The sequence below is a fragment of the Aquila chrysaetos genome, chromosome Z (assembly GCF_900496995.4).
Source record: "Aquila chrysaetos chrysaetos chromosome Z, bAquChr1.4, whole genome shotgun sequence".
Taxonomy (NCBI): Eukaryota; Metazoa; Chordata; class Aves; order Accipitriformes; family Accipitridae; genus Aquila; species Aquila chrysaetos.
In genome coordinates this window covers 36,526,737-36,539,882 of record NC_044030.1, presented here as the reverse complement: position 1 = coordinate 36,539,882, position 13,146 = coordinate 36,526,737, and the positions used below count along the sequence as shown (strand labels likewise).

At 47.4% G+C, this 13,146-nt stretch overlaps 1 protein-coding gene across 1 annotated transcript in view; it reads right to left on the bottom strand.

Moving 5' to 3' along the window:
- Positions 1 to 2,886, bottom strand: part of CHSY3 (chondroitin sulfate synthase 3) — a 160,661-nt gene extending 157,775 nt beyond the window's left edge. The window contains exon 1 of the mRNA XM_030005232.2: positions 1,816 to 2,886. Within this exon, the coding sequence (XP_029861092.1) occupies positions 1,816 to 2,530 (715 nt within the window). The 5' untranslated portion in view covers positions 2,531 to 2,886. The remainder of the gene's footprint in view (positions 1 to 1,815) is intronic.
- Positions 2,887 to 13,146: the final 10,260 nt, after the last annotated feature.

Below are 13,146 nucleotides of genomic sequence, written 5' to 3'. Positions count from 1 at the left end.
GCCAGCCATCTCTTTTTCTGTACCTCAAGCTTTTTTAAAAATGTAACAGGCACATGTGAGACCGTCACAGGAAATCACTTCCAAAGCAGTGTCCTATACCCAACTGAAAATATCCTTGGACAAGTTTACTTTTCACAGTAAAAAAGTGACGACTTTTTTTATTATTATTAATTAACATTACAATGACATTTTCATTCAGCGAAAAGCCAGAATATGACCAAAACTCAATTTTACCAGTAAACCTTGTTCTGTTCAACCAATACTAACGGAAAGCACTCCCTGGCTAGTTTAAGACTCTCTCTAAAGTAGGACAATTTACCAAGATAGTACCAAGCTGGGGAGGAAGAGGAGGAGACGGGAAATCCCATGTATCATTCTAATAGGATTCATTTTTGAAAAGACCAGAGCAGATCTAAATTAACTGAGATAAATGTGTTTGATTACGAAGTAGTTGCTGGAACAAGGTAAAACTCAGGCTCCTTCCAAAGTATTTCCAGTGCTACAATGTCTACACACTTTTCCTTCAAACCCCGTACCTATTTCTTTTAAGAAATTGTGATTTCATATTTTCTCGGAATTAAAATTTCTGGATAGGTTTAACTCGGAAGCTTAGAACCAATTAAAGACAGGTTCATTACCACTCCAAAATGAGCCCAAAGAAAACACTGACAACTTTCACGTCTGCAGCCAAATATATAAACCTATATACATGCGTACGTGTGCGAGTGTTTCACGGATGAGTGACAGCTGACAAGCAAGCAGCCCATTAAACGACTCCAACAAAATCGAGCGGCAAATAGGGCAGTACACAGCTACCTCCAGTTAACTCTCAACAGTGCGTTCAACAGTGCAAGCAACCACGCCCGCAACCTGGGCCTACGCTTACAACTTCAGCCTCTCTTTCTTTCCCAAGAGCAGGACGCTGCACGAGTAAGTCACAGCAGCGACAAGCGCAGACCAAAAGGAAGCGGGTTGCAGAGCAGCATCTTCTAACGGTGCTGTAAAACTCGCTCGGAAATCGGGCTAGTACTCTGCAGAGAGACACGCTGCGACGGACAACAGCGGCTTTACAAGGAGCCTTCAGGGGCGGCGTTTGCTCAGCCCAAGTGTCAGTGAGCCAACGGAGAACTTTTACTAGTGCTGAAAACACCATTCCCAAGGAGTACCGAATCGGAGCCGTCGGGCTGAAGAGTCGCCGCCGCCGCCGCCGCCGCCGCGGGGACTGCCCGGCCGGAGTGGGACGCGGCCGGCGCCGCTCCCCCCCTCAACCCCCCGCCGCCTGCGCACGGGCGGCGGGTCGAGGCGGGACCGCCACCCTTAGGCTGCCCGGCCGAGCGCAGCGGGACGCGGGGCCGGCACCACCCCGCCGCTCCGCTGCCCACGCCCGGCCCCAGGACCCTCTCCGCCGGCCCACGGCAGAGCCTCGCCCGCCGGGCCGCCGCACCGGCATCCCACGCCCACGCAGGGACCGCTCGCCGTGCCCGCCGCGGTCCAACCCGCCGCCTCGGCCCTCCGACGCGCCCCGGACTCTCCGCGGGCGGCCCGGCCCGGCCCGGCCCGGCCCCGCCCCGCGGGGGCACCTCGGGGTTCCCACCAGCGCCGGGACGGCACCCCACGCCCCCCCGCACACGGGGGCTGGAAGCAAACGCCGCCGGCGCGCGGGGTGGGTCGAGGCACCCCTTGCGCTCCCCGCCCCCCCCGGGCGGGAACCGACTCTCCCTACCCCCCGTGGGACCCCGCCGGGCCCCCAAGGCCAGCGCTCCCCTCCCTCCCTTCCTCCCGGCCGCCGGCGGCGGCGGGGCGCGCCCCGGTCACCTTTAATGTAGACGTCGTCGTCCGCCCGCATGAACCACTCGTACTTGTCCAGGTAGTGGTCGTGCATGTACTTGATCATCATGAAGGACTTCTTCTGCGGCGGGTAGGAGTCGTCCACGCCGGGCAGGGCGACGACGGGCATCGGGGGCAGCCCGGGGGGCGCGGCGGAGCCCTGGCTGGAGAAGAACTCCACGCGGCCCGGCACCGAGGGCGCCCACGTCCGCTGCGCCGCCACCGCCCGGCTGCCCAGGTACTTCTGGGCCGTCATCACCCCGACGTAGAGGAAGCTGCGGGGCTTGGCGCAGCCCGGGGCTGCCCCCCAGTCCCCGCTCCCGTTGTGGCTGCCGCCGGGCCGGCCGCGCCGCTTCTCGGCGCCTTCCTCCTCCTCCTCCGGCTCCCCTTCCCCGCCGGCGGCGGGGCTGGAGACAGTGCCCTCTTCCGCCGCCGGCGGCAGCTCCCAGGGGCTGCTCCTGAAACTCGTGCCGCCCAGCACCGCCGCTGCCTCCGGCGGCGCCTGCTGCCCGCCCGGCGCCGCCGCGCCCCCGGCCGCCCCCGGCCCCGCCGAGCGGCCGTAGTAGGAGCAGAGGCTGGCGCCGCGCCTCTTCTTGTCGCTCAGCTCGGCCACTTTGGGGGCGATGAGCCAGGAGGCGGCGGTGAAGCCCAGCACCAGCCCCAGCACCACGCTCAGCCAGGGTCTCCGGGACCGCGCTGCCATGGCGCGGGCGGGGCGGCTCCCGGAGCGCCGCCGCCGGTGTCCCCCCGCCGCCTCCCGCAGGAGGCGACCCCCGTCCCGCGGCGGCCCCGGGCGCGGCGACTCCCGGCGCGGCTCCCTGCCTCGCCGCGACGGCCCGGGCGTCTGCGCTGCTCCCGAGTCAAACTTCTCCGGGCGGGAGGGCGGCGGCGACGACGGCGGAGCACTAGCGGCGGCCCCGCCGCTCCGCTGGCACCTTGTCACCGGGGCGGCTGGTCCCTCCCCGCCCCTCCCACCGCTCAGCCTCCTCCACACGGCGGCGGCGGCGGCGGCGGCCCCCTCTCCGCGCTCGCCGCTCAGCCGGCTTCCTCCGCGGCTTCCGAGCGCCTCAGCCCGGAGGGCGGCGGCGCCGCCGCCAGTGCCCGCGCCGCGCCGGGGAAGTGCCGGCCGCCGCCGCTCCGGAAGGAAACGATTTTTTTAGGTGCCGCTCGCGGATCCCCCGCGCCGCGGCCCCGCCACCCGGCCCGGCCCCGCCGCCCCCCGCCGCCCCCCGCCGTCCGCCGGGGCCGGGGCCGGGGCCGGGGCCGGGGCCGGCCGGGCGGTGGGGCGGGGGTGCCCCCGGGCGCGCACCGGGGTGCCCCGCTCCCGCCGCCGCCGCGTCGGGAGAGGCCGGGGGCTGATCGGCGGCCGCAGGCAGCTTCGCTTCGCCCGAGGGCGGGCACCGGACGCCGGGTAGCACCGTCCTTGCGCTGGTCTCTCATCCAAAGGCTGGGCACGGAAGGGGATGTAGTTTCGGGAGGAGGGAAGCCGTCTGCTCTGCCCCTGCTCTACCCTCTGCTCCCCGGCCCCGAACGGTTAACAGCTTTCCAGCCGAGAAGCGTAGTCCTTCCTGACCGCGTCTTTTTCCTGTGGCGTGTGTGCCCGCAGCCTGGGTATGTTGTTACTGTCACGAGCTCCGAGGTGCTGGGGCGTTGCCTCCTCATCCTCCCGACCTCAAGGGGACTGCACCGTCTACAGCCCCGGATGGCCGACAACAGGAATTATATCCCATATAGGCCGCTGTGCCTGCAGGGACGGCTTCAATTCTGAAGTTCAAGATCTCCCTCGTACCCTCCAGATTTATATGCATCCCTAAGTTAATGGTGCAAGATGCTCATCTCCAGCACAAGCCATAAATTGTTCCTCACATCCATTTGTCATTTCACTGAAATACATCCAAGTTACCGAAGATCCAGTAGCATATGTTTAATCGTTTGTCAGCAGACCCACCCATGTCCGTAGCTAAGCCTATGGTATTGTCTATCACTTCACGCGACTTTTATCGATTGCCAGACGCATATGTCAAGGCGAGAGGAGGAGTAGGGAAGCTGGTATTGTGTGATGCTAGCAAAAGTAAGGGAATAGCGAGAGAAAAATTTCAAGCCTTTTCCCAAAAAGACAGAAGTTACTGCGCCCACCTAACGAAGCCAAAAAAAGCCCTTTCTGCGTAGCCTCTAGCTGTGAAGAGGTCACTTAACTGAAGTAATTTTCAGTTTTTCCTTGTGCCTCCACCACATGCAGCGAGCAGGCTGTGTGCTCTTTGTGTTTTTCAGATGTGCGAGCATCAGGCTCAGGAAACATATACCCTCTAGCTTCCCCAGGGCTGAGCATCCTTTCCAAAGCAGCCCATCATTAATTTCCTCTCTACGCGCACACAGGCTGGAACATTTATAATGCCAAGCAGCAAGGCACACACACATATTCGCTCCAGCTGTCACCCCTAAAAACAACAGCCCAAGCAATGTGTCTGGGCACATAAATACCACCCAGGATGTTCTGCGAGCAGCAAGGTGGCACATCCTGGGGTCTGTCTTCACCAAGCTACTAACAGGCAACAAGCTAAGCGGGAAGGCTGTCCTTCAGAAAGCCTTTACCATGGCATTAGGAATTGTCAGTATTATGAGTGTCTCAGCTTTCCATATGAGTCTTCCGCTTAAAAATACCATCTCCCGCTCCTTCCCCCCCACTCCCTGCAAAGAGCGGGGGGTTGCTCAGTCCCAGTGAGTCATGCGCAGAACGACCTCCAGTAGTAAGGGCTCCTTTACACCTACACAACCCCATCATCACGGTGTCCTAAATTTTCAGACAACTTACTGCTGTGGGGTTGCAGCGGTACAATGTGTGACGCTAAGCTACTTCCATTGCTTATGCATACGCTGAAATGACTCCAGTCAGTGTCAGCTGTGGCGACTTCTCAGGTCTGACCGCGCTTATTTTTGTCCCAATAAGAGCAGGCAGACCCATGAGAGAGGTGACCAGCAAGCCTTGTACACATTTCCGAGATGAAAATGGACCTTAATGTCGTGTGTGTCACCAAGATAGTTTATAAAGGAATTGAGTATAAGGATATTTGAAGCAGAAATATTGCAAGTATGCACCTGCATTTGTATTTTTAGTTCAATGCTGTACCAATGTTTCGATACGCCGTGGGGAAATCTGTTGAAGGTTTGTGGGTTTTTATGGACCGACCAAGACGCAGACTGGACTGCTTTTATAGGAGCAACAGTGGCACCTAGTGGTTCGTAATAACAGTTCCGTGCCTGTGTTCAGTAAAGGCGTGAAACCCAGAATGTACTTGATACAATGACTTGTTCAGCTGGGTATCGTGAGTTCATGTCTACATGGCATTTGCCAAGAAAATTACAGCAATGTCACACTGAATGTGTTTGGAGGGAATGGGAGAGGCCAGGGCCAGGTGGTAAGTTAAAAAAATTGAAAGATAATTTTGTAACAAAATTTGTTCAGAAATTAGAAAATCTGCCTTCTGTCCACTGTGTCATGTGTTTCCAATTATAACCTCGGGGGCCTGTCTTAACATTTTCAGTTTTTCTCATGTAAAGAAGGTGGAAAATGCAATCTCCCATTTCATTCCCTTAGCCTTACAGCCTCTAATCAACTTTTACACACATGTCTTTTGATGAAGGAGTGGCAGAAACATAGGGGTATCCTTGACCTTAGTAATGCTAAATAATACTAAAATAATACTTTTTTTTAGCTCTAGAAGAAGGGGCCAATCTTTCTTACACAACGATACCAGCAGAAGCTAGAGTTCAAACTACTCACTCTCGCTTTACTTTTTTGAAAGTCATTCTGGCTACACAAAACCCAGTCATTTTGTCTTCAACAGGTACAAAGCCCCAGAATGAAGGGGTGGCCAGCACATCTGCAGCGTCAGAGAGGAACAAAGCTGTTCTCTCCCAAACTTTTTCTCCTATGCCTTAGTAGTAGTCTTACTACGTTTTCTTCTCCGGTGCAAGTCCAAAGCCACCCGTGATAGATTGCTAGGAATTATGAGCAGGCTTCAAATTCAACACTGGACAGAAAATAAAGGAAGGTAAATCTCAAGTGCATTCTTGGATGTTTTCACTCAACTAGCTTCCCGAGATGTCTGAATATGATGCTGAGACTTGAGCTGCAGTTTATAGATTGCGTGAAGGGCATCTAAAAAAAGATAGCCATAACACCGTTCACAATCTCTTCGCAGCAGCTGTAGGTGAAAAGCACTGCCTAAAGCTAGCTGCAGTTTAAGTGAGGCTGAGGGTAAGCTGTGAAACCATCTTTGGGCAGAGTCTTTCATGCTGCCGGTCCCATGTCTTGTATCAGTCGTCTAAGAAACAACGCTTTAATGGTTTTTTTAATGCAGGTTGATCAGCTGAAACAGACATGGCCCAGGAGCAGATTAGAGCTAAACAGGGAAGAGAAAGCATCCCATTTAATTCCACTGTCAGAAAGGAGCTCAGTGAACTGAATTTTGTTCCAGCTTTATTTTGCTTAACCCTAGATATCCTGCATAAACAAATAGGTCAGATCTGTTAGAACAGCAGGATTTCTTTTCTGCATTAGTAACCCGTTGCTAAAACATGCAGTATGTCAGCTGTAAAAGAAAACTGAAGTGCAATTGTGAGGAGAAATTCATTTCTCCATTTGTATTAGAGCTGTTACTTCAGATGGAACTCCTGACCCTTAACTGTGCTAAGTTTTGCTCTAAAGAGAGCTTTATGGAACAGTAAGAATACATATAGACATACCAAAGATCAAGTAGCTGTTACGGTATTTGTTGATAAAGCAGGTTAGTGCCACTCCAGTTAAGAGACCGTTTGCTTGGGATTGTCGGTTTGGTGAGTGTCTCAGCTTTCCAGACGACTTTTGTTTGTATGTGTGTTGGTATGGAAGTCACACGATGTATGGTTCCCCCAAGGCAGACCAAAATCAACTTTAATGTATAATTAGGTTTTTTGTTTAGATTTTGAGGTACTAAGGTTTAGAGAATTTCAGAGATGGAAAACTCTTTCGGTATCTATTTTGTGTTCTTTTTAAGAGGATCTAGGTAACATACTGTGTGAATTCAAAAAGCGGCCTGACGGATGGCTTCAATTTATGTTGTAGCAGCCACTACAATCAACTCAAGCTCTGTTAGGAAGCGAAGAAAGAGCAATGGCGATTAATGCCATTTTCAAAACAAAACAAAAAAAGCCTTAAAAAAATGGTGACAAATGGATGTCCTTGATGCAAGAAAGGAGAAACTCAAGACTGAAACAGTAGTTATTGAAAGGACTGGAGCTATTAGTATCGCTAATCAGACAGGTCTGAAAATTTTGCAGTAGGGGGTCTCAGTCTTTGAAGCCAAAACAAAACTTTTTTCACTGCTTTTTCACTTTTGTTCCTTAACATGTCACCAGGAAGCCATGAAAAGCTCCCTTTTAGGTGTGTGAGGTTACAGAAAATTTATAGCATTTGGCTCTAAGTGATAGACCATAATGTGCCCACCCCACAAAAGTGGCTCACGTCAGAGCTAGCACGGCCATCTGCAAAAGACAAAGAAATTTCAGTTGTCTTGTAAAGCAAACTTTGAAAAATATTAAGCTTAAAATTCCCCTTGGGCATTCAGTGTTATTGTGGAGGCACATACACATCACTTCCAGAGCAGTAGTTTTAACTGCCAACTATCCTTTAACATTTTTAGAAGCATATATTTATTCATAGATACATCTGGGTAATCATATGCATTAATGGTATATTAACTAAGAAATGGTTTTATTGTCTTTATTTTTAGTCTTATGTTCTAAAACACCAGGGTGTTTATGCTGAACTTGGTATTGTTACATGGTGCCTGCATTATTGCACCTTCTGACTCCATAGCCATTTGCCTTTCTACATACAGTTTGATTTTGGAAAGTAATTATAGGTCCAATCTGTTAACCCTCACAGCCACCCGACTGAATATGATTAAAGCCTTTTCTGTTGATTTTACTGGGCACTGGACCCAGCCGGATCTTGGATAAATATAGCCCTTTCTTTCAAGAGAGATCAGCTCCTTGTGTATATTCAGTCACATCCACACACTTACGGTCTTACCACCATTTCCTTGCAGAGCAAGTCAACCGCAGTATCTTGCTCCTTCACTACTGTCCGCAGAGCCATTTCTGAAGCTCCATGTACTCAGTCCTGCTCCAGACTGAGATCAGTGAAGTGCAACAGGCATTACTGAAAGCAAAGCCTTTCTATATCTGAGAATTATATGTAGTTCTGAAAATCCAGCGGTAACTTGAATTTTAGATTCAAGATGAGTTTGCAACATCAGCTATTACCAAACCCATCTTCTACTTGTGAAACGAATGTACTTGATCTGCAATTTAATGAAAGATAAACGTGGAACTCCATACTTGTGTAATTTATTTTTGGATTAAAGCCAAACTGAAATAATACACGTGATAGGCTAGGCTGTGAAATCCATATTTATGAAAATCCCTTCAGATTTAACGTTTGCGACATTTATTTATGAAGAATTATTATGATACTTACACTTACATTGGCAGTTTATACGTAAATCTTATTTAACCTGTTTCATTTTGCTCCTCTTTCAAACTGTTTATTTTTTCTCTATTTTGTAGTAGTTTTACCTCTCATCTTAGAATACAAACCAATGAGATTAAACCACTCTTTCTTATGAATAGGAGACATCCCTACACAGCTTCCACCTCTGTGGGATACATTCAATGGTCCTACGTAGTGGACAGCAGTGTTTACTCTCCTCCTCTTCAGGTGCTGCAATAGCTGTGAACTTGTGTGGAAGGCATAGTCTCAAGTGGTTTTAACAGGTTTGGGAGATTGCATATAATTTCTCCCCGCAGGGGCTGACCTCCATAGGAAATACTTGGGTAAGTTAGGAAAGGTGCATCATTCCCAGCATTGCGGGTCCATCGTACTCTCATGCCTCCTAAGCCGGAATGCAGGTATGTTTTGTGACACACCACACAGGCTTTGATCCTGACACCAGATCAGGCACGTGGCTGGAGAGCACTGTGGCATCCTTCCAGTCCATAGGCACAGCACCTTCTCCTTTGAAGCCACAGGATAAGACAGTATGGTGCATGGGCAGCTCTTGTGCCAACAGAGATACTCCCATGTGGAAGCAGGGAAGCACTCTGCGGAGCCACAGTATGCATGCACTGCTAGAGGCTGTAGACAGAAAGGATCTCCCAAAATCCTGCAAAACCTGGAAGCTTCCAAATTTGGAGCATGTTCTGCAACTGTCGTCCCAAGAAGTGTGCTTTGGCCTTACCTCAGTGGCTTGGGGTAATGTACCTGAAAGAATCCCGAGCAGGGGAATCCAGAGAATGTTTCAGGGGAATTGAGAATCTTTGCGTCCCAGGGGAACTGTTGGCAGAAGGAGTCTGTTTCTTACAGGTTCTTGCACATTACTGATACTAGAGAATGCAGTGTTGTTTCCTGTCTCAACACTTTTTGTCATATGTTATTGCCTACTATTCTAGTGGCAGATATAAGGATGAAGTGGAGTAATTTCTGCCCTTTGAAAGAAAGTCAGCAATGTGCTGCATCTCCACATGCGCTTGGGATAGACAGAAAGCCATGTACATCAATCCCGGTAAAGAGGTAGCTCCAAGGAGCACAACAGAAAATCTCTCTTTTAAAGACCTCAGCAGAAACTTTTGGTTCTCAATGTACTCTGAGAACTAACTGTATGGAGAAAGATGAAGACTGAAAGTAAAAACCTTTCTTGCTTAACTTAACTCCCCTACAGTATCTAGAGTAGAAAAAGAACCTATGTAGTCCTTTCTTCTAAAATTTTAAAATATGTTCATAAGGCAGAAAAAGTTCTTGTTGTAAAAACTTTTACTAATTGTTGTAATATCAAATGTAACACCACGGTTTGATCAACCTGGCCACAAGAAGTCTTTTTTGAGGGGGGAAACAAAAGAAGGTAGAATACAAGATTAATTTCTAACAGCAGTAGCCATTATTCTCTGTACACAAACATCTTACTGGTTAATCTGCAGGCTGAAGCAACACACATGAGGAAGGTGTGTGGCATATACTTTGTTGTGGTGTTTTGCAAAGGCAGAGGGCACTGCTTGAGAAGTGGATGCCAAAAAACTCTGAAGGTTGTTCAAGCCATTTGAAAAGAAAAACCCGGTAGAGGAAATAAAAATTTAAACCAAATTAAAAAAAAAAAAAAAATCCCAAACAACAAACACTTAGAAGAAAACTCTAGAAGGGAAACAGCAGGATGGCTACAGAGGCGAGCAGGTGTTGCTCCCAGGGGAAGAACTGAATACTTATCTTCTACTATAAATCAGCCAAAACAGAAGTGACGATAAACACAGACACACACCATCCTCCAACATTTAGTGTCGCTGAACGATGTGACATCTTAAAAGGAAAAATTAAAAGGAGAGAACTGTGAGCCCAGAAGTCTTTTAAACGTGCTCTCTCTGATCCTAGGCACGTTGGTTTGGTAAGTGTCCTACAGCGTTTTCTTTTATGCAGTCCTTTTCTAAGAATTGTTGAAGAGGATATGAACAAGTTGATTACAAACTGAACTTTTTTTCCAAATTTGCTAGGAATTTTACTCAAATACTATTTTTCCTCAGACTTGGCATTAAAGTCACCTGATGAAATGTCCTTCTAGTCTGCAACTTGAAACATCCAGATGAAGGACAAATAATGATGCTTAAAAGACTCTTTTCATTAAATATTGCAATAACATTGTTTTGCAATTGTTACATAAATCCAGAAAAAAATAGATTTAATTTGTATATTATGTCACTTTTCCTTCCTGATCCTAGAGATGAATTTCCAAAGTTTGAATTAAGAGTATAAAAAATTGTATTGAAATTAAGAGAGCAAAATATCAAGGATTCTAATTAGAACCCAATTCTCCAGTATATAAGTGTTTTGAATTTACTTGGAAGCAGTCTTATTGAATTTGGTAGGATTATGGATGTGTCAATTCAGCTTTTAGTTCTTATTTCTAGCTGAGTTTATTAGTAATCATACTAAGATTTCTAAAAAGCCAGACGAGAGCTAAGCATTATGAGCTTATTTTTCCTGAGAAGTTTAATATGTTGTCTGCTGTAGCTAATCATGCGCAGGATTAGAAAGCCTGGCAGGAGAGTTTAAACACGCTGTAGATAAACTATTAAATTCCCACCAAAGATACTGGAAAGCTGCCTGTTGATTTCAACAAGCCTTGGACTGGGCCCGAAGACTTGCTTATGCCTCAGACCTTGCTTATGCTTGCTGTGTTTGAATACAGGTAGGCTCTTTTACAGCTACACTGGGAGCTGATTAGATGTTAACCACTTCCTCGGTGGTTGAGGAAAAAGATAGATGCACAATATGAAGAGTAATGGTGCCACCTTGTGAAACAATACTGTGGTTGCAGTCTGATGGTTTCTGGCAGCATTTCATTGTAAGTCAAGCCATCACGCAATATCTTCAAGATCAAGTTACCATTACACCATTTTATTTTATACCTTTTATTAGAAAAGCCTTTAGAAGAAGCTGCTTCTCTACTTGCTTTCTGAATTACTTGCTGAAAATTCCATTACAGTCTTGAAAACATTATCTTTTACCTGCTGATTTCCTGCCATATGTAGCTGCAACAAGTGGTGCAAAGAGTAGATAGCTCTTGATAGCGGGTGTTTTTCCAAAATAATTGTAGCTTCGGCAAAAATATCAACCAATTTATATAAAGTGTCTTGTCCAGACAATCTGGAATTTTGAGGGGAAAAACCAACAAACCAACCAACCAAGCAAATATTCTAAATGCATAGGGAATTTTCTAAGGGAAAAGTTAAATTGTGTGTTTTATCATTTTATAATTGAATTCAAGAAGAAAAAAAATTTCAAAGCAATATGAAAAAAGCTTTTTTGATTTACAATATATGATGATTGTGTGAGTAAAAGTATGTGCATGAAATATCAATCACTGAATCAGTTCAGCAAACTTCTACAAGGAAACAGTTCCTCTATTTTAAAAATACATTGTATAGAATAAATACATCATGATTTTTACCATCATTGTTTAACTATAACAGGAATAGGAGATCGGATTAGTAATGTTTGAAACCTGCGTTCGGCTGAAGAGAACCCAACAGTTGAAGAATCATCCCATATTTCCTTTGAACCTTTTCATTTGATTAATGAGTAATTTGTGGCATATTTTGGCTACTCAGTTATCCAGGACACGGTGGCCCATATTCAGCAGAATATATTCTTTTTAGCACAGAAGCAATCCTAATGGAACTAGGACATTAGATTCTAGACATCTCAAAAGAAAAAGTGTAGAAGGTTCATTTTGTGCATAAAATTAAGAAGATGCCACAAAATGTTTCTTTATAATGGCTGTATCATTTGAAAATGTCAGAGGTGCTGCAAAGTTGAAGTACTGGTTTACGGTTAGAAGCACAGGTTCCAAATCACTAGTATGGGTATTAAGCTTGTTGTGATTATGGAAAGGATATGTTTGAAATTATGTCCACTTTAACTTTTCTTAATAAGGAAGTTCATCATTTTCTTAAGCCTAAACACATTGTCCTAGTTTCAGCTGGAATAGAGTTAACTGTCTTCCTAGTAGCTGGTACGGTGCTGTGTTTTGAGTTCAGTATGTGAAGAATGTTGATAACACCGATGTTTTCAGTTGCTGCTAGTAGTGTTTAGACTAATGTCAAGGATTTTTCAGCTTCTCATGCCCAGCCAGAGAGAAAGCTGGAGGGGCACAAGAAGTTGGCACAGGACACAGCCAGGGCACCTGACCCAAGGTGTCCAACAGGGTATTCCATACCATGTGACGTCCCATCCAGTATAGGAACTGGGAAGTGGGGGCGGGGAATCGCCGCTCGGGGACTAGCTGGGTGCCGGTCGGTGGGTGGTGAGCAATTACACTGCGCATCATTTGTACATTCCAATCCTTTCATTATTGCTGTTGTCATTTTATTAGTATTATCATTATTCGTTTCTTCTTTTCTGTTCTATTAAACTGTTCTTATCTCAACCCGTGGATTTGCTTCTTTTCCCAATTTTCTCCCCCATCCCACTGGGTGGGGGGGGAGTGAGTGAGCGGCTGCGTGGTGCTTAGTTGCTGGCTGGGGTTAAACCACGACACACATTTAAACATAGCTCAAAATAGTTTACCAGTTGAATGAATCTTTACACTTAAGCGGAAGCAGCTATCGTGAAGAGAGAAATTACAAAATTCAGAATTTGTGACTCATATGCCTTTAGCAACTAACATTCTCAGAACAATGGCTTCAAGCGTGAGGTCTGGCAAATTTGCTTTGCAACATCCTGCTGCTTAC